The 25198-nt window shown below is 39.5% G+C and overlaps 1 protein-coding gene across 5 annotated transcripts in view; it reads left to right on the top strand.

Moving 5' to 3' along the window:
• The window catches only part of LOC124822769 (uncharacterized), a 38646-nt gene extending 24448 nt beyond the window's left edge, over nt 1-14198 (top strand). The window contains exons 6-11 of one of the 5 annotated variants that reach the window (XM_047294823.2): nt 1047-1291; nt 1761-2003; nt 2162-2263; nt 2399-2449; nt 2680-2764; nt 13752-14198. In XM_047294823.2, the coding sequence (XP_047150779.1) occupies nt 1047-1291; nt 1761-2003; nt 2162-2263; nt 2399-2449; nt 2680-2764; nt 13752-13921 (896 nt within the window). In that variant the 3' untranslated portion in view covers nt 13922-14198. Of the gene's footprint in view, nt 1-1031; nt 1292-1760; nt 2004-2161; nt 2264-2398; nt 2450-2679; nt 2765-13662 lie in introns of all 5 variants that reach the window. The other 4 variants (XM_047294822.2, XM_088092117.1, XM_088092116.1 and 1 more) reach the window with 4 other exon arrangements.
• The last annotated feature ends 11000 nt before the right edge of the window (nt 14199-25198 follow it).

Genomic DNA, 25198 nt, shown 5'->3' with positions numbered 1-25198 from the left:
CTTCTTCTCTCATATATATTGTATCCTAACACCAACCCAGAAAACTTTCCCTAAGCAACAAATCCGAGAGGTTGTTCCCTATAAATCTCTTCATGCAAATCGTTGTTAAGGTACTCCAGTTGTTAAAAACGACATTATTAAAGAGCCACCATGGTTATAAATAAAATAATAGAAGCTATCTTTGCCATTGGAGAAAAAGTATATATGGATGGGCCAGATACACTAGTGACAGAAGAGAGATCATAAGAGACCGTAGCGAACGAAGCCTTGGATGAACAAGAGAAAGAAACCCTAAAATTTCAAGATTCTCCAATCAAGGCACCTTAAAGAGGAAAAAGGGGCAACCTTGATGCTTTGAATCGTTACCTGAGAGGAGACGGGATGCATCACCACTCACGGCGGAAAAGGGAGTCAATCCAAAACTTCGAAAGGAGTTCAGAGCATGTAGGAGCTCCGATGAATGTGTTGTCGACGGCACAGTGGTCGCTTGGTCAAGACAATTAAAATCTTGTGGTCACTAGTTGAAACTAGAACTCTAGCGGCAGTAGACGGCACCGTCGCGGGCAGTGGCGGCAGTTGTGCAGTGGTAAATGTGACAATTTTTTTCCTAAAAGAACTTGGCTCTAGATACCACGTTCAATATAGTGAAAACTATGTATAAGATTAGTCTTCCTTATGTTGAATATACACTTCGGATACTATATTTATAATAAAAGAAATATGGACTAAGTTCAAAATACAAATAAAGAATAATAAGAAACTAACTAAAGATATAAAATAAAGATAAGATATGTTTCTAAGATATCTAAGGAAAAAACATTTTACCTTTCTATTTTTCTTCCAATAGTTTTTTACGTTATATTACCAATACCTTTTTAGTTAAACAACTCCTGCTAAATCTAATTTGATTTGGGCTTTAGTATGGACTATGGTTGCCTGAATTTCTTAAATCCCCTCATCCCAGAAAAAGATTATGACATTGCTTACATGATTCTGTTTTCTTATTCAATTCTCTTGTACTTAAATTACAGCTGATACATGTATAGGCCAACAGGTAGCTGTTGAGCATGGAGGCACAGATAGGACATCAAATCCTTCTAATGGAGGATTATTCTGCTGCAGTGCTCCTGCATCTGTTAAAGCCAATGACTGGTTTGGTGAAAGGTCTGTTTCACCAGAGTCTATCTCTACAAATTCAACCCAAGGTGCGGATCTCATCACAGAGTCACATACAGCTAAGCCCATTGAAATATCTGTTCCAAGGAGTACAGATTATACCAGAAATGCTAAGGTAAATAAATCAGTTTAACTTACTTTAAAAGCTTTGGGCAAACAGCTCCGGATAAAAAGAAAAAGATGTAGGTTGGGGATTTATACATCACTGTAAATCATATCAAATGCATTTTTGTTTCTTATTAGATGAATCTTTTTTAAGTGGGGTTTCATTTTGGAATCTTATCTGTTGACATCGATCATCCATCGGACTTTCCACAAATCATATAATTCATCTCTCAAGTCCTCTGTTAGTTACATTATTTCTAAACATATTGATTAGTGATCCATTATTTTTTCATGGTTTGATCCTTAGCTAATGGAATCCACCATTTTAAAATCCTTAGTATATTGATTCAAATTTTCAGTATAGTTTCTTTTGCAAACAGCGTAATAGGATTGCTAGTGCCAAGTTTAAGATAATGAGTAATTTCATTCAGTCGGTGTTGGTATGCTTTTAACTTGTTTTTTTCTTGACAATCATTTAGGAATTTAAGCTCAATCCAGCTGCCAAAACCTTCTCTCCATCTTTTGTGAATCCTATATCATCAGCTTCTGTGGCAAATTTGTTATACGTACAAAATAGCTCTCCTGTGGTACCTGTTGGTAGTATTCAACCAGAAGCTGGATTCAACACTTTTGCTTCTCGGCCTTCAGTGCCTGTAAAGGTTGCACAATATAGTAATTTGCCAGTGGGAAATGGTGGAAGTGGCTCTCAGTTTTCACAACCTGTATGTATAAATTAAATTTTCTGATATTTTATCTCATCTGCACTGTGCCTGAATGGGCATGTCTATTCGATAGCAAATGTCATAAATGCAGGAATAATCTAAAACTATATATTATTCAGTACACATTCTAGTTAATTTGATAATTTCTTTAACAACAGATTATTGGACATCTGCCGCATAGAAACCAACCCCTCCGGTATCCTACACACTACACTCCTGTTTTGTCTGAACCTGCTTATATGCAACCAAGCTCTCCTGCTGTAAGTACGAAAATATCTTATATTCCATGTATCTAATTTGAGTTTTCTTATGTAAATTCTTATAATTGGTTTAGAAGATAATCAGTATTTATATGCTGAAGAATCAACCATATGTTTACCTTTTTCTGAATGCAGGTAATGATTGGACGTTCCCCCCAGTTAGTATATGTTCAGTCACTTTCCCACGTAAGATAGCTTGCTCTGTAACTTTTGGAATTCAATTTGTCCAAGTTAAAAAAAGTTGACCCAAAATTGGAATAAATTAATTACATAGAATATGTTAAAAAAACACTAAGGATTTAATATTTACATGGTCGGTCAGATCAATTTGTAGATTTTTTTTTCCTTTAGAAATGTTTATTGCAGTTTTGACCATTATTAGCTTAGTCATTTTACACGTTTACTTATGATTGAAGGATTTAATTCATGGAACACCGACCGTTGCACCAGTCTCGGCTCGCCCTCTGTTGAATCATCATGTACCATTTCCAAAGCAGCAAGGTAAAATCTTAATTTTATAAGAAAAAAAAAAAGGTTCTTTACTGCATTATCTTGTTATGCCCATAACCAGCCCTTGTCAAGGATTACTTTCATGGCTATGCTTGTAGAGATATGCGGTCAAAGATCCAAATTTATCATTGTTATTTGTATCATCTTAATAAACTCGTTAGTTACACGGTGAATGAATAACTAACACATTTTGACATGAACTCAATAATTTCTTAACTTTTCTGTTGAGTTTTACTAATGAGATTCTAAAAGGGAACTTACTATGTATACTTAGAAAAACAATTAATAAAAAGTAAAACATTATATATTGGAAAGTTGGTACTTTTCATTTTTTGAATCTTTAACAAGTGTTCTAGGAAACTCCTTAACATTTTCCTTTTTGACACCATAGTAGTAAATGAAACTATGCTTATGCTAGAACTGTATATAATCATGTTTGTATAAATCTCTCTATAAATCTATTATAAACTCATAAGAAAAGAACGTAAGATTTAATGAATTGAGCTTCTGATAGGTATCCAAAATTCACTAAATAGATGTAAAAATATATTACTCAGAAGAACTTAATTAGAAACCACAATTGTTATACCCAAGTGATAAAAACAGAAAAACTTCAACATACAATGTTCCAGGTCTTTCTAGAGGACCGGTCTCTCCATAATTTCCCTTTTACAACTGATAGGTTTCTGATAAAGAAACCTTATCTCTCACCCAACTAACACACGCAACAGAGCACAAGTTCTGTATAACCTCTGACTTTATTGATCTTCAAGAAAGAATACAAGAATGAAGTAATCTGAGAGCCTAATCTCCCCCAACAAGACTAACAGTCTGTTTATATACTCAATTGCCAAAAGTCCTTCTCCTCTCCCCATCTCAACAATTTATACAAAAGTATATTCCCGCTCTTCCTAACTGTTAACACAGTTAGGCAACTAACTCCCTCTAACTGTTAACTAACAGTTAACTAACCTCTCCTCCTCCTTACATACACTCTCAACTTCCTATCATTACCCTCCCCTCCATTTTCAACCTTGTCCTCAAGGTTGAACTCCGGAAATTGGTCCTTGATTGTTGCTAAATCTTCCCATGTCGCCCCTTCTACACCCCGGTCTGCCACTCTACCAGCACCTGTTGACACACCTCATCTCCCTGCTGTATTTGTCTGCGCTCCAGGACCTTTGTTGACCAAAAAGCAGGTCCTGCTGCCTGCAACTCCTCGGGTAAACCTTTTTCCACTATTTGATCTCGCACCGCTTTTTTTAATTGAGAAGCATGGAACACTGAGTGAATTCGCGCTGCCTTGGGAAGCTCCAGCCTGAAAGCCACATTGCCAACCTGTTGTAATACTTTGAATGGCCCAAAATATCTAGCTGACAACTTTGGATGTAGTCGCACCGGCATGGCAGACTGTCTGTGGGGCCTTATCTTCAGATATACCCAATCCCCCACCTTTATATCCACTTCTCTTGTCTTTTTATTAGCTTGGTGTGTCATCAAATCCTGGGCACGGCTTAAATGAAATTTCAACTGCTTCAGGGCCTCATCTCTCATCATGAGATCTTGTGCTACAGCTTCAACCTGTGTTTCTCCTGGGATAAACCGACTGAAAGAGGGAGGGGGCCTTCCATATACGGTCTCAAATGGCGTGCATCTTGCTGCCCCTTGGTAGCTTGTGTTGTACCAAAATTTTGCCCAGGGTAACATTGGATACCAACTCTTGGGCTGTTCAGAACAAAAACACCGCAGGTACCCTTCAACTATGCGGTTCACAACCTCCGTTTGCCCATCCGTTTCCGGATGGTAAGATGTGCTCATTTTGAGCTTAGTCCCTTGCATTTTAAACAGCTCCCTCCAAAAAATGCTCAAGAATAAGGGATCTCTGTCACTCACCACCGACACTGTGATCCCATGCAACCTTATTACCTCCTTAGCAAATACATCAGCTACTGTCTTTGCAGAATACGGATGCTTTAATGCCAAAAAATGAGCATATTTACTCAGCCGGTCAACCACCACCATAATAGCATCATATCCTTGTGACTTAGGTAGTCTCACGATGAAGTCTAAGCTAATTTCCTCCCACACTGCCTGAGGAATTGGTAAAGGCTGTAACAAGCCTTGGGGTGATGCTGTTACGTATTTGTGCTGCTGGCACACTGCACAACTTGCCACAAATTCTGTAATCTCCTTCTTCATACCCACCCAATACAAAGATTGGGCTATCCTTCTATAAGTTTTGTAGACTCCCGAATGCCCCCCAGTCTTTGTCACATGAAATTCCTCAAGTAACTTAGGGATCCAAGTTGAGTTTGCAGATATTACCAGTCGGCCTTTATAATGCAGTCTTCCGTTCTCTAAAGTGTACGCCCCATCCGAGTTGGGATCACGTGTCAGACCAACAATCACCTTCTGTAGCTCGGAATCCTCCTCTACCTCCTTCAAGATCTCTTGGAAGTCTGGCCAAAATGGCTTAGAGATAGCTTGCAATTCCCTTTCTTCCCGTTCTCCTTCATACTTCCTCGAAAGAGCGTCGACAACCTGGTTCATACTACCCTTCCTATACACAATCTCAAATTCATAACCCATCAACTTCGCTAACCAGTTTTGCTGATTCTGGGTAGTTATTATCTGCTCCAACAAATATTTCAAGCTACGCTGGTCTGTGTGCACCGTGAATTTTCTTCCCACCAAGTACGGTCTCCAGTGTTGGATGGCTAACACCAAAGCCATTAACTCCTTCTCGTAGACCAATTTACTTAAGGTGTTCTCCGACAAGGCCTTACTGTAGAAGGCGATGGGCCTCTGGTTTTGGGTCAGCACTGCTCCTATTCCTCCTCCTGAGGCATCACATTCAATATGGAACTCCTGGTTGAAATCAGGTAACTCCAAAACGGGCCCCGATGTGATAGCTGCCTTTAAAGCATCCATAGCTTGCTTCGCCTGCTCATTCCACGTGAATCTTCCCTTTTTGAGTAACTCTGTCAATGGTTTTTCTATTTTACCATAGCCCGCTACGAACCTCCGATAGTAACCGGTGAGCCCCAGGAACCCTCTCAACGCTTTTAAGTTTCTGGGTTCTTCCCATTCAACCACCGCTCTAATTTTATCACCGTCCATTTCCACCCCTTGTTCGGAAATTTGATGGCCCAAGTAACATATCTTCCTTCTTCCAAAATCACACTTTTTCCGATTGGCCACCCACCCATTTCGTTCCAGCAGCTGCATCACCATACCCAGCTGCTTTAAATGATCCATCCAGTTTGGACTATAGACGAGAATATCGTCGAAAAACACCAGCACCCATTTCCTAAGATACGGTTGTAACAGCTGGTTCATTGTACTCTGAAAAGTGGTCGGCGCATTCGTAAGTTCGAACGGCATAACGAGAAACTTGAAATGTCCCAGGTGGGTGCGGAAGGCGGTCTTGGCTACATCCTCTTCCTCCATCCTGATCTAGTGGTACCCAGATTTCAAATCGATCTTTGAGAAGTACTTGGCCCCTCTTAATTCGTCCAGCAGCTCCTCTATCACCGGAATAGTAAATCTGTCCGATATAGTGGCCTTGTTTAGAGCTCTGTAATCCACACAAAAGCGCCAACTCCCATCCTTCTTCTTCACGAGGATGACCGGGCTGGAAAACGGACTCGTACTGTGGCGTATGATTCCGGCCTTCAACATATCATCCACCTGTTTTCCGATTTCCCCTTTCAGAATGTGAGGATAGCGGTATGGCCTCACATTTATAGGGTCTACACCCATTTTCAATTTGATTCGGTGCTGTATGTGACGTGTTGGAGGTAGCCCATGCACATCTTGGAATAAGCGATAGTGGGTTTGCAGCAGCTTTTCCAGTTCAGCCTGCTGCTGGCCTGTCACATCTGTTCCCCACTCACCATTTTCAGCTGTCTCTATTGCACTTAGACCCCACACCAATGCTCCTGACTCAGCGTTATCTCCCAGCTTCCACAAAGATCTGGCTTTCACCAGCTGGCGCGATAGGGCTGGATCACCCTTGATCGTGATCGGTTTATTCCCCACCATATATTCCATTGTCATGCTACCCTAATTCGTCCGAACTTCTCCCAATTTAGCCAACCATGCAACCCCCAGAATAACGTCGACACCCCCAACTCAAAAACATGGAACTCTTCCTCCACATCCACCCCCTCTAGTCGGATAATCAGCCCTTCACATCGTCCTTGGGTGATCCGTCGACATCCGTCACCCAAACTCACTGGATATGGTACCGTATCGATCACCGGCAAGCCCAGCTCCTCCGTGGTTCTCTTACTGATATAATTGTGGCTCGCTCCGCTGTCTATGAGCACCACCACTCTCCGTTCACCAATTTTCCCTGTCAACTTCAAGGTTCCCGGGTTGGTCCATATCGGAAGCAACGCCCCTCCTCCTTTCTCTTAAGAAACTCGGGGTAGGGTAAGTTTCGAACCATTCGGCCTCGACCTTCGCCCCCAATCGCCGTGCTTCCCCTCGCTACGGTGTTAACCGCCGCTCCCTCTCTCCTCGCTGGTCCTCCACCCTCGGTTCTTCCAAACGGGTTCGTCGCTGTTTTTACCGATTCCGATCGCGTCACTATACCCATTGATCGCGCACCTAATGGGTTCATCTTGGGTCCACTAGCCTGGCTTCCCTGCGCTTTCATCATCGCATCTTCTACGTCGCGCGCAATCCTCATCGCCTCCATCAACGCCGATGGGTTCTGGATCCGCACCCTGACCCTTCACGTCCTCCCGTAACCCGGCTAAGAAGTAACCCATCACCTGTTCCTCTGGAATCCCCGTTGTCTGCCCCATCAAGACTTCAAACTGACGCACGAATTCCTCGACTGTTCCTTCCTGACGCAGAGTAGCCAGTCGCTCGAATACAGTCCCCCTGAATCCACCACCGAAGCGATTAATCATGGCTTCTTTCAACCCGTTCCACGTTCGGTTTCTCGCCTTCTCTTTCCAGAAAGTGAACCAGTACGCCGCGCTGCCCTCCATGCTTACGTAGGCGACCTCCACCTTTTCTTCATCGTCCGTCACTCTTTGTATATGGAAAAACCTTTCTGCCCGATTGAGCCAACTGAGTGGCTCGTCCCCGTCAAAGGTAGGTAACTCAACCCTTTTCCTCCAAGGCTTTTGCGTTCCACTTCTTTCGCCGCTTCCACCGCCTCCGGCCTCCTCATTCCCTCTGTGTCGGTTATCATTCACGGAGCTATCCTCCGAATTACTCTCCGCGTGATTTCCCTGTCTTTCCAGCATTTTCATAATTTGTTGTAAATCGCGACGTACCGCCGTCGACTCCGCCTTCATTCCCTCCACCGTTATCTCAATCGCTTCTAATCTTGCCCCCGTCGTCGTCTTCATCACTTCACCTCAGCGTCAACAAAATTTGTATCCGGCAGGTCGGACCAAATTGATAGGTTTCTGATAAAGAAACCTTATCTCTCACCCAACTAACACACGCAACAGAGCATAAGTTCTGTATAACCTCTGACTTTTATTGATCTCCAAGAAAGAATACAAGAATGAAGTAATCTGAGAGCCTAATCTCCCCCAACAAGACTAACAGTCTGTTTATACACTTCAATTGCCAAAAGTCCCTCTCCTCTCCCCATCTCAACAATTTATACAAAAGTATATTCCCACTCTTCCTAACTGTTAAGACAGTTAGGCAACTAACTCCCTCTAACTGTTAACTAACCTCTCCTCCTCCTTACATACACTCTCAACTTCCTATCAACAACCCACTAAAAACTACCTACCATCATCTAACATAAAGAAAATATAAAACATAATTATACAACACAACTACAAGAGGTTATAACTACCTACTAGGAATTTATAACTACCTGCCTCCTCTATTTCTTCTCACATAAACATGGCCACTAAACCTATCAATACCCCTCCATGAAGTTTCACCTTGTCCTTAAGGTGAAAAGCAGGAAACTCCTTGCTGATGGTAGTTGTTGCTTCCCAACTATTTTCAAAAGAGGGGAGATGCTGCCACTGGATTAAAACCTCCAAGTCACCATCCTTCTTGAATCAGGTATCCAAAAGAGCTTGGGGAGAAATATCAAGGATTAATTCCTCCATTAGTGCAGATGCGAGGGACTGAATAGGAGTTGTTGGTTGGATTGAGCGCTTGAGGAGAGACACATGGAAGATTGTATGGATTCTGGAGTGAGCAAGAAGTTCTAACTTGTAAGCAACTACCCCTATACGTTCCAACACCTTGTAGGGGCCATAGAACCTTGGACTTAATTTTTCATTTGGTCATCTTGCCAAGGACTTTAATCTATAAGGTTGCAATTTTTGTAGAGGCACTATAATTGGTATTAAACTAGAATTCAGCCCAGGGCAACCACTATGGCCATTTTCTGGGTTGAGACCCTGTCATACACCGTAGATAAGTCCCCAAACAACGATTAACAACCTCTGTTTGGCTGTCTGATTGGGGATGATAGGTTGTGCTAAACTTTAGCTTGGTGCCAGCCTGTCTCAATAATTCACGCCAAAAAGTGCTTAGAAAAAGCTTGTCATGGTCAAATACTAGTGTGGAAGGGAACCCATGGAGTTTTACCTCTTCTTTGATGAATAAGTTAGCCACTTGAATTGCTGTAAAAGGATGAGTGAGTGCCAAAAAGTGGGCATATTTGGTAAGCCGATCCACCACAACCAAGATAGTATCCTTGCCCAGGGTAGGAATGGGTAGTGGCTGTAACAGACCTATACGGGCCAATGTCTATGTTTTATTGCATTGCTTACTGCACACTACATCACAAACTCCTTGATATCCCGCTTCATCCCTTCCTAGTAGAGTACCCCTGCTACCCTTTTAAAAGTCCTAAAGTACCCACTGTGGCCTCCTATAGGAGACTCATGCAACTCCTTGATGATACTAGGAATGCGAGAAAAGTTCCTAGGTAACACCAATGTCCCATTGTAGAACAACCTTCCTTTCTTCAACTCATACCGCTCACGAGCTTTTGGATTTAACAATAATTCTTCGATGAGAGAAACCAGCTTAGGATCATGTTGAACTTCAGTTTCCCAAGTCTCCCACTCATCCGTTTGAAACAAAGACAGCCATAAAATATTGTCTCCTGGACAAAGCATCATCCACGTGATTCTCCTTGCCAGGGCGAAAACGTATCTCAAAATCATAGCCAATTAGCTTGGAAGCCCATTTAAATTGTTGTTCTGTTAGTAAGCGTTGGTCCGTGAGAAATTTCAAGCTCTTTTGGTCTGTAACGATAACAAAATGATTGCCCATGAGGTATTGTTTCCATTTCTGAACTACTTGGACTATAACCATCAACTCCCGCTCATACACTGATTTTTGCTGACCCCTGTCGGACAAGGCTTGACTTCAAAAGGCCAAAGGCCGACCCTCTTGCAATAAAACAGCCCTCAATCCTTTGATAGATGCATCTGTTTCCAAGGTGAAAGATCTGGAAAAATGTGGAACAACCAATACTGGCAATTTAGAAACAACAATCTTTAATGCGTCAAATGCCCGTTGAGCCTCAAGCGTCCAGCAAAATCCCTCCTTAGTTAATAACTGTGAGAGGTTTGGCACCAAACCCTTTCACAAATCTTCTATAATATCCGGTTAACCCCAAAAATCTCCTCAAAGCCTTGGCATTTTTTGGAAATGGCCAATTGGTCATAGCTTCCACTTTAGTTGGATCTACAGCCACACTATCCTTGGAAATGATGTGACCCAAATAGTCCAGTTGTAGTTGGCCAAATATACACTTCTTATGATTACGTTTTAAATGATGCACTGCAACAACTTTAAAACCTCTTATAGATGAGTCATATGAGTAGCCATAGTAGGGCTATAAACCAGTATGTCATAAAAAAAGCAAGGACAAACTTCCTTAAAAATGGTTTAAGAATCTGATTCATTAAAGCCTGAAAAGTGGCTGGAACATAGTCAAGCCAAAAGGCATAACCAAAAACTCATAATGGCCTTCATGGGTTCGAAAAACAGTCTTCTCAATGTCCTCCTCTATCATGAGAATTTGATGATAACCAGATTTTAAATCCAGTTTTGAAAATATGGTTGCACCAGCCAACTCATCCAACAATTCCTCTGACAGGAATAGGAAATTTGTTGGGAATAATGATCTTATTGAGAGCCCGATAGTCTACACAAAACCGCCACCCTCCATCTTTCTTCTTGACCAATATGATGGGGCTTGAATAAGGACTAATGCTTGGTTTGATGATTCCCGCCTGCAACATTTCTTTGACTAAGCGTTCAGTCTCATTCTTTTGTTGATGAGAGTATTTGTAGGGCTTAAGATTAGGAATATATGCTCCCTCATGAAGATGTATAGCATGATCATAAGGGCGACTAGGTGGAAGGCCAATTGGATCTTGAAAAAGGTCATTATGGGACTCCAAAATTGGGAGAAGTTGTACATGAACAATACTGCCACTCTCTTCCTTCTCTTGGTCCCATTTAATCACATAACATGAGCCTGTGTTCTTAAAATCACGCACCAACTTTTTGAAAGAAGATTCTGATTTGGAAAGAGTGGGATCACCCACAAGGATGTGCTTGTCGTTCCCCTTACCAATTGTTAGTCGTAAACTGCCAAAATCAGCCCTTACCTCACCTAATGAAGCCAACCATTCTAAACCCAAGATAACATCCCCACACCCCCCAATGTGAAAACAAAAAATTCTTGTTGAATTTTCAGGCCCTATACTTCTAGAATAAAACCATGACACTTCTCGTGACAATGCACCTTATGTCCATCACCCACCTCTACCACATATGGAAGAATGGGTTCTTGATGTAACCCACATCTGGCAATCAGATCTGGTGAAATAAAATTGTGTGAGGCTTCAAAGTCCAACAAAACCACTACTTTCTCATGATCAATTGTCCCCCAAAGTTTCCAAGACTTCCTGGTTGTAAGTCCCGCCATGGTACATTGAGATAGTTGTAAAATCTGACCTATCTCTTTTGTCTCTTCCTCTTGAGTATCAATAGGAGTTTGAAGGGTATCTAGGCCAGATAATTCCTCCTTAGACATAAGTAACATTTGCAATTGTTTATTTCTACAAATATGACTAGGACCAAACTTCTCATCACACGTGAAACATAAGCCCTTCTTAATCTTATCTTGTATTTCCTCTTGAGACAATTTCCGAAAAGGCGCTTGAGTTGACTGATTTACACTATGAAACGTTCCTGCAGAAGTGCTGCTGTCCCCTCGATCATTGTTGGAATTATTAAAGCCTAATTGTTAGGCCTTGGAGGGTTTATGAGAGGAGAAGGGTGAGGAATAATACCTAACTGTTATCTAACAGAATAACAGTTAAGAGGGCGGGAACAGGGTCTATATAAGGACCCTGTATTTGTTTCTGAAAGTTAGTTAGTGACTTGTATGTAGTTGACCGGTCTTAGAACCAGGTGAAGGAGGTTAAGCTCCTGGGTACATTGTATTCTTGATTTGTTGGTGTGAATGCAATTCCATTCTTTCTCATTCTATTATGTTCCGTGTTGGTGTAAGTGAGTGAGAGTTAGAGAGCTCGTTAGGGATTTCATCTTGAATACCTAACACTAATGAACTGCCCTTGTCCTTTGAATAACTGCGAGTCATTGAAATAGGTTTGGAGACATAGTTATAGCGTTGAACATGGAAAGGTCCACCTTTTGAGATGATTCGAACCTTTTCCTCCACTATTTGAGCCTTCATCATTAACTTAGGAAGAGTGCTAGGTTCGTATAACTTCAGCCTTGATTTCCTCTTTCAACCCATTCAAAAGAATGCCAACCAAATAATCCTGATCCCCTTCAAAAACCCAGCATATTGTTCAAATTGCTCTATATACTCCTCCACCAACCCCGATTGGCGCAAGCCAATCAGAATTTCGAAAGGATTCTGAAGCATCGTGGTTTGAAAACGACGGACAACTGCCACCTTGAATGCTTCCCAGATAGGATTTGGACTGCAACTATGACAGCCTGCATGCATTCCTCCTCACTGACTTCCTTCAATCGAAAATAACGTTCAAGACGGTTAGTCCAACCATATGCCTCCTCCCTCACAAAAACTGGAATGTCTGCCATTTTGAGGAAGACAAATCATGACTTGTCTCTTTCTCCCAACGTGACCCTTGACCAACATTCATCATTGAAGCAATTTCATCCTTTGTAGCACTACAAGATAGCGATTCAACCATGGCTGTTAAGCCTCTAATCCTGTCCTCCAAACACCGGAAGCGCTCATGAGACTGATTTTCGTGTTTGTCCTTATCTTGGATTAATTCCTGCAACATCTTGTCCACAACATCTAATCTAGATTCCATTCTTGTATTCACCATACTCCTCACACGCCCTCACTGTACCAAGAAAGAGGCTCTTAATACCAAATTGATAGGTATCCAGAATTCACTAAATAGATGTAAAAATATATTAGTCAGAAGAACTTAATTAGAAACCACAACTGTTATACCCAAGTGATAAAAACAGAAGAACTTCAACATACAATGCTCCAAGTCTTTCGAGAGGACTGGTCTCTCCATAATTTCCCTTTACAACCCACTAAAAACTGCCTACCATTATCTAACACAGAAAATATAAAAGATAATTACACAACACAACTGCAAGAGGTTATAACTACCTACTAGGAATTTATAACTACCTGCCTTCTGTATTTCTTCTCACAATAAACCTGACCACTAAACCTATAAGCTTCTCTGATAAATTAAAATCAATTTAAGTATATTCGTAGAAGCTCTCATTTAACTCTTCCAAAAACTAGAGTGCATAAACTGAATTTATAGTTTGTAGGAGAAGCAAAATTCATTTATTTTCTTCTCTTGTAAGCGTTTATGAAAAAATATTTCTAAACCAGAGAATAGTTTCCTTTGATATTGGCATTGAAGTTGAAGAATTTGGACAGAAGGACTTTCATTTCCCTTGTGATAATGGTCCTGTTTTGCAAAAGCAGGAGGGACAATTGGTCCAGTAATGCCAGTTTGTGTGCCCCCTCCTGTCCTAACCAGTGGACATCAGCCCTTTTCACTTCAAAGCCACATTCCACTTCTGCAACCTGGCTTTCCTGTCACACGACCTATTTCAGTCCCAGGACCAAACGGCTTCTATGGTACTAAATTTTAGTGAAATTTTCATTCACATTTCTGGTGTTAATATCCCTTGACTCAAGTCTCATTTTCCTTTTTCTTTTTCTTTGTTTTTCCCTAATAGATTATTATGCTATACAAATTTTGTCCTCTCTTATTTGTAAGAACTGAGTGTACAGTGCTTTCAGCTGGACGATTACCTGATATTTAAGCAGTATATGTTTGAGAAGTTTTGGAAGTCCTCAAGGTTCAATTGTATCATTGGAATTGGGGAAGATTTCATCCTTTAAAGGTTGATTTTATATGTTTGGCAATTGATCTTGAGGAATTCATTATAAAATTAAGCATATTGAATGCAAATCTCGATTGCTTTTTTCCTTATAAAGACATTCAAATAAATAACAGTAGAAATACATGAAAAATGTATGAGATATAAACCCGAGAAAGAAAATCCATCGCGCAATGTGAGTAATTTGCATGGTTTTTGCTTCTTGGTATGCTGTCGTCACTGTAATTCTCGCTTTCACTATAAAGAACAAGAAAGAGAGAACATTGTAAAAAAAAAAAAATAAGAGGACCATTGAAAAAAAAGTTTGTTCTCAATTTTTTTTCCCAAAACATGTTTCATATATTTCTAAAAATTTGTTTTGAAAAGTATTATATACGTTTTGAAAATCTTATTCTAAAAATCTTATTTGAAAGTTTTATTTCAAAAATCATATTTCAGAAATTTCGGAAAGCTTGTTCCAATAATTTTTTAAAACAAGTTATCTAAAAGTCACTTTTATGAAGAGTAAATGACCATTTTCAAAATTAGGGGGTGTGTGAAGAAGTTGTGGAAATGCAAGAAAAAAAAGACTACTTTTTTTAACCTTGTTCCATAGTTTAAGAAAGGTTTAATACTCAATTTTGTCCCCAGTTTGGTTGGCAAATATCAATTTAGTCCCTTGTTAGAAAAGTGTTTGAAATGGGTCCTTACTTGTAAATTTGTGAGTCAAATTAGTCCCTTCCGTTAAATATAACCAAACGGAGTTAATGAGATGATGATGTGGCAGTAGTTAGTGGTTACATGTGAAAATATAATTGTGTGCGTGATTACGTGTTGGTTAATTAGAGAAGAAATGGTTTTATTAAGAAATTGGGTTTTTTAAAATCAATTTCTCCATTCTCAATCAAGATAACAACTCATATTCTTGCCACTCACAGCTACTACCAACACCTTTTCACCATCTTCACCTCCATCGAATGTCCATTCCCCTCCTTCTTATCATACTTTTCTCTTATTTCCCCTACTTTCAACCAAAAACATAACACACCAAAAACAGATTAACAATCCTAACCAACTCATTCTCCATCTTCAATCCTCAATTCTCAAATCATTCAAACCTTCATTCTCTCTGCAAATTCAATTCACATTCAACCCCATCATTCATTCCTTCCTCAAGCCTCCCAAAAAACAGCTTGAAACACACCACACACAAAAAAGAACCCCATAAAACTTCACAGACACACAGGTACACACGAAGAAGAAAAACTCGACGAGGAATAAAAGAGTTCAATTTTTTGTTTAGTGTGATCATCGTTTCGTCGATGGTCACGAGACCCAAAAGATCGAAGCCACTGCACAACTTCTCGTTGCCCTGTTTGAAATGGGGCACCCAATGGTTACTTCGTTGCGTTAACGCCGACCTCGATCGTCAATCCTCGAGATTCGCGCGCTCCAGAACGGCATCGTTCGAGTCCCCAACAAGCGCAAAATGAACGATGGCGACACCGTTTTCTTGGGAGGACTCGGAGAAAAAGCTAGTGGTGTGGCCAACCATGCCATGATGCCTTGTAATTTGAGAACGAGAGAAACCCCAACCAAGCTCGGTGGAGCTGTGGGCGACGATTAGGGGCTTAGTCTCCAATGGCAGCGGCGCTGTAAAGAGAGAAACCCCAACCAAGAGTTTGGCCTCACATTCATGACCGGTGATGAACCCGACATGAGCGGACCACGGTGGCGTCTCCATAGCTCCTGGTGAGTGTTGCGGAGTTGAAAAGGAGGAGAGAAACCCTAACGTTTGGAAGAAAAGAAAGGGGAACTCTGATGGTTCCCCTAGCCGCAACAAGCGTTGTCGGCGACTATCCCGACGACGACGACCTTGTTTGATGCAGTTGCGACGACGACTCTGGCAGCGGAGAATGGTGGGAGGCACGACGGTGAGGGCGCAACAGGGAGAGGTGAGAGTACTTCTCTCGTGCGCGAAGAAAGGCAGGAGAGGAGAGGTTGGCACAGTGGTCGACGGTGACTCCGGCGACGATCGGTGTCGCCGGCGACAGTTTTGGCTGGCTAGTTGGATTCGCGGCGGTGTTGGGCTGATGGAAGGCAGGGCTGCCACAATTGGGAGTGAAGAAGAGACTCTAAACTTTGTCCCAAGAGAGAAAAAAGAAGAAACCCTAGTTTCTAATCTGAAGGAGCTTTGGGCCTATACACCAAAACTATTTCTTCTCTAATTAACCAACACGTAAGCACAAACACAATTATATTTTCACAAGTAACCACTAACTACTGCCACATCATCATCCCATTAACTCCGTTTGGTTATATTTAACGGAAGGGACTAATTTGACTCACAAATTTACAAGTAAGGACTCATTTCAAACACTTTGCTAATGAGGGACTAAATTGAGATTTGCCAACCAAACTGGGGACAAAATTGGGTATTAAACCTTTAAGAAATTATGGAGAATTATTGTCCTAACCAGAAAATCTTCTTATAAGAACACAAAATGTCACTTGAATATTTGAATAATCCGACACTGATTTCAAATATATATATATATATATATATATATATATATATATATATATATATATATAATAATAATAATAATTTTTTACTAAAGATTAAATCCGGAGAAAGCATCTAACATGTGTTGATCAAATATATAAGATATAAATTATTTTGATTAAATGTGCTAGCCTAATATAATATATTATTTTTTTTTTTTGTAGAAATGCTTTGTAAAATGGGTTGTAAGTATAATATCTATCATAAAGGTCAAATGTAGCTATTTAATAAGCCTTACTTACCACTACCTTTAAAAACACTTGTAAAGGAATCGATCGATAATAAAATTATTAGTCAAGTTGCATTAGAAATCATAGAAGAAAGGATATTACATTTTTACTTGCGATTCCTTAATCAAGTGTGTTGGAATAATTATTACCATTTTCCTTATTTTAGATTGCGATATACGTGAAAAAAAAAATCTCTCTCTAATATCATTACTTAATTTTGCATTTACTATGCATCACCAAAACCTCTTTGTAACCAAGTCATAGTGACAATCTCCTTCAAAAAACACAAAGTTCACAAAGATGGAAACAAAAGATGAAAATAAACACAAAAATAGATACTGAAAAGAGCATAAAAGAGATTAGTAGCTTGCATAATTGCGCAATTGAATCCTTGAAGGAAGGATATTGGTATTTCATGTTTTGCTTTTACTAGAGAAGATTAAGCTCAGTTTTAGTTGTGCATTCGAATCACTTCTTTTGCTTCCAAGGTTGCTCGGTTCTTAACCAACAAATAAACAACAAATATTGTTAAAATAAATTTTAATTTGGCTTTGAAAGTATGATAAGAAGTGAAATTTAAATGAACTTAATCTCACAAAACTTGTAAAATAAGATTTGTACTTATGTATTTTAAATTAGTCTTATTTCTATATAACGTGAGACTTTTAATATTAGGTTTAATGTTTTAGTAGGTTCCTATTTTCGTTCAGAATCTCAAATAGATCCCTTACTTGTTTGGTGTCTCAATTAGATCCTTATTTTTGTAAAATTGAAACACACAGAGGTCTTCCGTCAAATTGGACAAACGACGTTTAAGATGGCGTTACGTGGCATGCTGAGGGTATTGTTTAATCTGACATGTCATTAAAAATTGGAGTGCAAAGAGGGAAAATCAAATTTAATTAAGGGAAAAGAGGGCAAAACAAATTAAATTATGTGCAACCCTTTCTCTGCAATTGAGAAATCGAAATTAGATTGGAGAAAGAAGATTGAGGCTTCGTATTAGGGTTCGTGGGAGAAAAAAAAAGATCATTTTTGTTCGATTGGAAACGCGAGGGTTCCTAGGTGAAGAACATTAGCTTAAAATAAGGCACTAGAACTTCAGCATTGGAAAGTGGAAGAACAAAAAAGCATTTTGTTCACTTGAATATCAAAGGCCACCTTCATATGAACTGAGACATGAATGAGGCACTTTGACATTCAATAGAGCAAATTGCAATTTAAAGAACAGTCATGTTTAGATATCTAAGGAAAAGAAAATGCAAAGGAGATAAAAAACATGAATCATAATATGTTCAATACGGAAACAGGAGGCAAGGATTATGTGAAATGCATGCTATATTTATAGATGAACTGATGACGTACATCGTGTAATTATGCTTAGTAACTGCCACACTTCACCTTCTTCTATGAACGTGGAAGCCCCCACCGAATTCAACGTTCAAACATCATTGAATAAATTTTGTTTGATTCATTTAAAAACAAATGACGTCCTGCTCCCTAGAAATTGTCTACTTTTGAATCACCTGCGAAGAAGGTGAGATTTGGTGGGCTTGAAGTTAAAAAGTTTGATGTGCCCCTCTATATTCATATAATTTCACTCTCAATTTTGCTAAGTTAATATAATCGATTCTAAGTAATAAAGAATCTATTCAAAGCGTTATAAATTAAGAAATGCAAATAATGTTATTCATAGTATTTTCCTAATAATGTTATTCATAGTATTTTTTTATATCATAAGACAAAGATGAAAACTCCACAGTATAGGTATAAATGTTTAAGGCACCTAATTAAGCAACCCTAACAGAAATATTTGCCACAAAGATGTTAATCTTTGATAAGAATCAGAGAACCAAGAACAAAAAGAATCCTCTCTCAACATTGCAAATGCAAATTTATGACTTCCAAAATGTCTACATATGTATTTGGTGTCCTTATATATAGGTATAAATGTTTAAGGCACCTAAGAAACCCTAAAAGAAATATTCGCCACAAAGATGTTAATCTTTGATAAGAAAAATACAATTTATTTTTGTTACCATATCGTTGGTCCCTAAGAAAATTTTTGTTGTTCCAAGAATTCTGACAAATCTCTTTGATGACCTTTCCCGTCCGTCTCGACTTTTTTAAATTTTACTTATGGTTCATAAGACAAAGATGGAAAAGCCACAATATAGGTATAAATGTTTAAGGCACCTAAGAAACCCTAAATTAAATATTTGCGACAAAGATGTTAATCTTTGATAAGAATCAAAGAACCAAGAACCAAAAGAATCCTCTCTCAACATTGCCAAGTCCCTAAGAAACCCTAAATGTTTAAAGCACCTTTAGTCTTAACCGTCAAACATTCATTTTGGGTCAACCAGTCTCCACCGTCAAACTTAATCTGCCTTAATCTTCGACCCAACCCATTCTGCTTAATTTTTGGTCTAGATCTATCTGACTATTCCCCATACACGTTGTCTCTTCTCAATAATTGACCTGGTATGATGCATCTCTGTGTTAACTTGTCTAAATATTTTTGGATAATTATACTTTGACAACATTTTTTTGACAACAGTTTTTTTTCTAACTAACCTATCTTCATTTTTGTCCAAAATATTCTATCTTATCACCATTGTCAATGGTTGAGAAGGAGAAAGCAAAATGTGTAGCTACCATGGAAGCAACACAAACATCTCAAAAAATTGCAGAGTTGAAAGCACGAAAGAGAATGACTGTAGAATCTAGGCATAAGAAGAAGACTACAAATATGTTTTCACATTGTCCCGCCAGGTACAAAATTATACTATAGAGGAAATAGAAGAAGCAACAAATTTATTTTCAAACTCTCTCAAGGTCGGTGAAGGTGGTTATGGGCCAGTCTACAAATGTGAACTAGATCACACACCAGTTGCAGTGAAGATATTGAAACCAGATGCAGCTCATGGACAAGCACAATTTCAGTAGGAGGTGTGGAAAACACGAGATTCAAAATTGCTGCAGAGATTGCCTTCTTTGGAGGGGCAACAAAAAAGCTCTTCCTTGGTAGCTGAGATTCTGAATTGTTGCAAAGATTGCAACTGGGCTCCTTTTCGTAAACCAGACAAAACCAGAACCACTTGTGCACTGTGACTTGAAACTTGGGAATATTTTGCTTGTTCGCTTTTTTTCCCAATCTGATTTAGATTTGTCAATGGCAGAGAAAGGGCTGCACTTAATTTAATTTGGTTTGCCCACTTTGCCCTTAATTAAATTTGATTTTCCCTCTTTGCACTCCATTTTTTCATACAAAATACACTTCACACATTTTTAATGCCATGTCAGATTAAACAATACCCTCAGCATGCCACGTAACACCATCTTAAACGTTTTTTGTCCAATTTGATGGAAGACCTCTATTTGTTTCAGTTTTACAAAAATAAGGACCCAATTGAGACACCGAACAAGTAGGGGACCTATTTGAGATTCTGGACGAAAATAGGGACCTACCGAAACATTCAACCTTAATATTAATTCAATTTTTCAGTTGTTTAGGCGTGCAATATCTTCACGAGCTAAAGTTATAACAGTATTCAATAAATTCTCCATACCTTTCAACATATTTACCAAATTATCTTTAATCATTTCTTTTGCCATGGTAATGTTTGTGAAATAAACAATAACACAGGTAGAGATGAAAATCAGGTAAACATGTATATTAAAACTAATTTTTAAATCATAATAGTGTAGCAAAAATTTCTAATACATAATGTGCAAAAACATATTCTAGCTATAACAAAATATTTTATATTCATTTAATTTTCAATTTAACCAAATAATTATAAAAAAATCATTTTATCTCTGTGAGTAGGACCGAGAAACATACCTTCCCGTTGTCACGTTCTCTTCTTCCTTTCTTTTGAATCACTTGGTCCGTCTTCTTCCAGTACAAGCCAAGCGGTGATACCTGTTAAAGGCACTCCGATGCTCAAGTCAAATTTTAATTAATGAACTTTATCCACAATTAAGTATCAAAATTCAATCAAGCTAAACTTACCTCTATAGTTTACCTCTCTATTTATAGAGTTTATAATGGACTTTAAGCTAATATTAGCCCAATAATACTAATGTCTGTGTTGGCCCAATTGCAGCCCAACACTACATAGGCCCATAAGCCCTTTTTTCCTGTTTAGTTTATAATATGAAGCCAATATAACGAACGGTGCTAGCTATCCTACCAACACCGTTCGGTTGACAAAATGTGTTTACCGTCGGCACTGCTTGATCACCTGGCATACTGTCCAGATCCTAGATCATACTATACACCTGCCCCCAAGTCCCAGACGACTATAGTTGGCGACAAGACTTATAGTAGCTTTAACTATTTCGCCTGTTAGCCTCGTCACCCTTTAAAAATTCATGTGTTCGCACACCCAAGAAAATAGCGTAGGCAAAAATTTAAACGTGTTGGATGAGAATGGTGCACCGTTGGATGAACATTGTTGTTTCCCGTGCTGTTGGAAGTTACAGAGTCGTCCAAACTAATCCATTGGATGAAGCTTCATCCTACGACTAAGAAGGGTTTTCAATTCGCGATTTAGTGCCTTTAAATATGGTAGGCCCATTACGACATTTCACTTTTATAATGATAAGTTCATAGCACAACGTTCGATTTATCCATAGTAAAAGGTAATAATGACTACTGTAAACTTATCTTCACCCAAAGAGTCGGTGGAAGGGGAAGGCGAGGCAACAATGATGGTGCATCACCTACGGTGGTGCCCAAGTCATCGTCTTCCTACAATAAACCCAATGAGCAAGAGGAAACAAAAGACACGCTGTTTAGTGGTGAGAGGGCTTTCATCTATGGTAACGTCATGGTCGAGGGCCCTGAAGAGGAAGAGGCTTCTAGGGAAACCCTCCTAGTATTGCTGGCTACGAGTGGGCGTCCCACGACGTTAGTGAATTTGCTACTTACTTTACCACTACAGTACATTTCAAGGATTGGGCTGAGCGTAACTGTATAATAAAAACCCTAGATTTTTGTCCATTGATTAGGTTAATAACCTATAAAGGAAACGAACGAGTTTTCCACGGAAAGGGTAGCCATACCAATGAATTCTTTTTTACCTATGTTTATCATTTTCATAAAATGTTTGTACGACTACCATTTAGCAATTTTCAAATGGGCGTGTTGAGAGCGTTGAATATAGCACCTTAACAACTTCATCCAAATACTGGGCGTATATACAGGCGCTCGCAATAATATACCAAGTGTCCGATTTAACGCCCACCCCTGCTACTTTCTTACATTATTTTCGCACCCGGCCAATTGCCAAACGAGGATGGGTATCACTACTGAACAAGGGAATTCCTTATTTTAGCTTTTTTTTTCTCGTCTTTCAAAGGTTTCAAAGATAAATTTTTTTTTCAAGGTAGAAATCACCGACTTGGGTCGCCAATATTTATTTGCTGAGAACGGTCAACCAAAATTTCCTCTTTATTGAACCCAAGATCCCATTAAGATAACCTCTTGGGCCCGATCAAAAATGACCCCGGCGGAATTGGAAATGCTCAACACCCTTGATAGCTTGCCTCGCCAGCTCCCTTCCTGGAAACTGATAAACTACACCTTGCATGGGACGACTTCAATGCTGAGGTTTTCAGTATGATATGTCTTAGTTGTTACTTTGCTTTTGACCTGGTTATAACTGAGCTAAATTTCATGCTACTTTTCAGGTGTGATGGCAGCTCAAAAGCCGAAGAAGGATGCAATAGAAAAATTTGGCCCAGGAGAATCATCAAAGCAACCGCCGAGTACCTCTGCCACTCATGGGGCTCCATGGCGCGTAGCAACAAATGCAGGAACTGGTTACCTTCAACCAAAATCTTGGTGAAGCTAGCCGCCGGGTTAGGCATGAAAGGGATTCAATTACTACCAGGGCAACCACAACTCCTACTCGAACAACCCTTGAGCCTACCCCCGAGCTAGTTGTTACAGAAGTTGTGCCTGTCAACACCATTCCTGCTACAAACCCGATAGATAGAAAAAGGAAGAGCAGTCGGGAAGCTGAGAAAGTTGTTACTCAGAAAAAAGGCAAGAAAACCGCCTCCTCTCCACGGCCACTTCCTGATGGGATTTGGAGTTCGACCTTTCTTCTGGGGCATAAAATAAAATTTAACTTGGCGTAGTAGAGAACATGTCTAATCAACAACTAGCTGACTCTGCCCTTGAATTATCTTGCCGAGCAGCTCTTGCTAATTGGAATCTTTCTTATGCCTCTAATAGAGGTAAGTTACGCAGTCAGTTAAACAATGCTATGGACAAAAATGTAAGTTTAAGGCTGAGACTTCAAGAAGCGATTGCTGCCCACGCTAAATGTGACGAGAAGTAGGCTGAGTCATCCCAGTTGCTGGCAGATGCTGAACGCATAATTGGGGATGCTCAAGAAACTACCCGTGGTCTTAAGAGCCGAAACCAAGAGCTGGAAGAAACGGTTGTAAAATTAGAAGAACAAATGCAGGAACTGGTTACCTTCAACCAAAATCTTGGTGAAGCTAGCCGCCGGGTTAGGCATGAAAGGGATTCAATTGCTACCAAATTCCAAGCCCGGGACTTACAGATCGAAGAAATGCATAAAGCCATTTATGAAGAACACATCCGAGGCTTCGAAAAGGCAATGCGGCAAATCCCTTACGTTCTCAACATGTCCATTGAGAGGGTTGATTTTGATGTTATGAAAGATATATACCAAGGGGAACTGGTGCCTTTGAAAGAGAGTCCAGATGAAGAATTTGAGGCAGATATCACGATAGAACTGAGCGGGGAAGTGGCTGATGAAGGAGCTAATGGAGGAGCTAATGCAACAGGCAATCCAGAAGGTGTAGATTGTTAACACTCGACAAGTGTACCGAATCGTATCAAGTAATAATAAAATGGTAAGACCAAGTATCGTTTCCCAAAGGACTCACGGCCTAAACAGTTATGTGATTTATGGATTAAATTAGACTTGTAAACGAAATCTTGTAAGTTTAGATGCAAATACTGAAAAATAAATATGAATGCATGTGTTGATCAATTGGATCGAAAGAAGCAAAATACATTGATGTAAAAGATGGAAAATGATGATGTTGTTGGGATTTCTGATTCATCCTATCCACTCTAATGTATTCATGAATTCATCTTTATTCATTAATGTTAATGTCACTTTCTAATTTACCTTAAACCCGATGTCTCGGTGAAGAAAGCCTACTCCTAATCACTAGTTTACAGTGTCTTGTCTCCCTAGTAATTATTCATGCATTACATTCGCACAAAAGCTTAAAGGCAACCAATCCTCCTATCCCTATGTCTAGGTAATATTGCTCTTGGGAGAATTTCCTCAGTTCTAGATGTATCTATATGTGTCCATATAAATAACATCAATGATCATGCAATTGAATGAGTTAAACAAAGCATGCATAGAGTATAGAAGAAAAACCCTAACAATTAATGAAGCAAAGCATAGGAAATATATAATCAATTCAATACATGAGAGTTGCAAAGGATTACATCGGTTCCCCAACAACAATGGAGGTTTAGTTCACCATAGACATGGTGAAACTAGATGAAAAACAGTGAAAGAATGAAAGATAGAACCCTAGAAGTTGAAGAATAGAGCTTGACACTAGTAAAAAAACTGTTTACGAACGCGCCCTATAGGCAGCGATTTTATCAAAACCGAAGCATATGAAAACGCGGTGGCCTTTTTGGAATTTCAGTGAACTTATAGGCATCGGTTCAACATGAACCGAAGCATAACATCTGTATTACCTCGGTTTAAACGCCCAACCGATGCTGAATGGTCTGAAACTTCCCACCTCCAATTGATATTTGGAATGATAGCTAATTTAAAATAAGCCTACTGCCTCGGTTGTTGAGTTAACCGAGGTAGAATGCTCTATAACTTCTGACATGCAAAACAGGCTTTCTGAAATTAATATTCTGAAATTAATATACTGCCTCAGTTCCACTGACAACCGAGGCAGAAAGCTTCCACGTGGACTGACTCTTATGCTGTTAATCAAGTGAAATGACTGGTGAAGGTATTATGCTTCAGTTTCTCGGAGACCCGAGGCGTATATGTTCAGTTTAGGCATCGATTGGTATGAATAACCGAGGCAGTACTTATGTTATTACCTCGGTTAATTACGTAACCGAGGCATTATGCCTTCCATATTTACATATCTCAAAGAAGTTATACGCGCACTGTTTTTCTTCCTTCCTCAGCTAGCAATCGTCGCTGCATC

This window comes from Vigna umbellata, chromosome 5, assembly GCF_029865625.1.
Source record: "Vigna umbellata cultivar VRB3 chromosome 5, Vumbellata_1.0, whole genome shotgun sequence".
Taxonomy (NCBI): Eukaryota; Viridiplantae; Streptophyta; class Magnoliopsida; order Fabales; family Fabaceae; genus Vigna; species Vigna umbellata.
The sequence above is the reverse complement of the archived record's forward strand: the minus strand, read 5'-3'. Positions and strand labels throughout refer to the sequence as shown.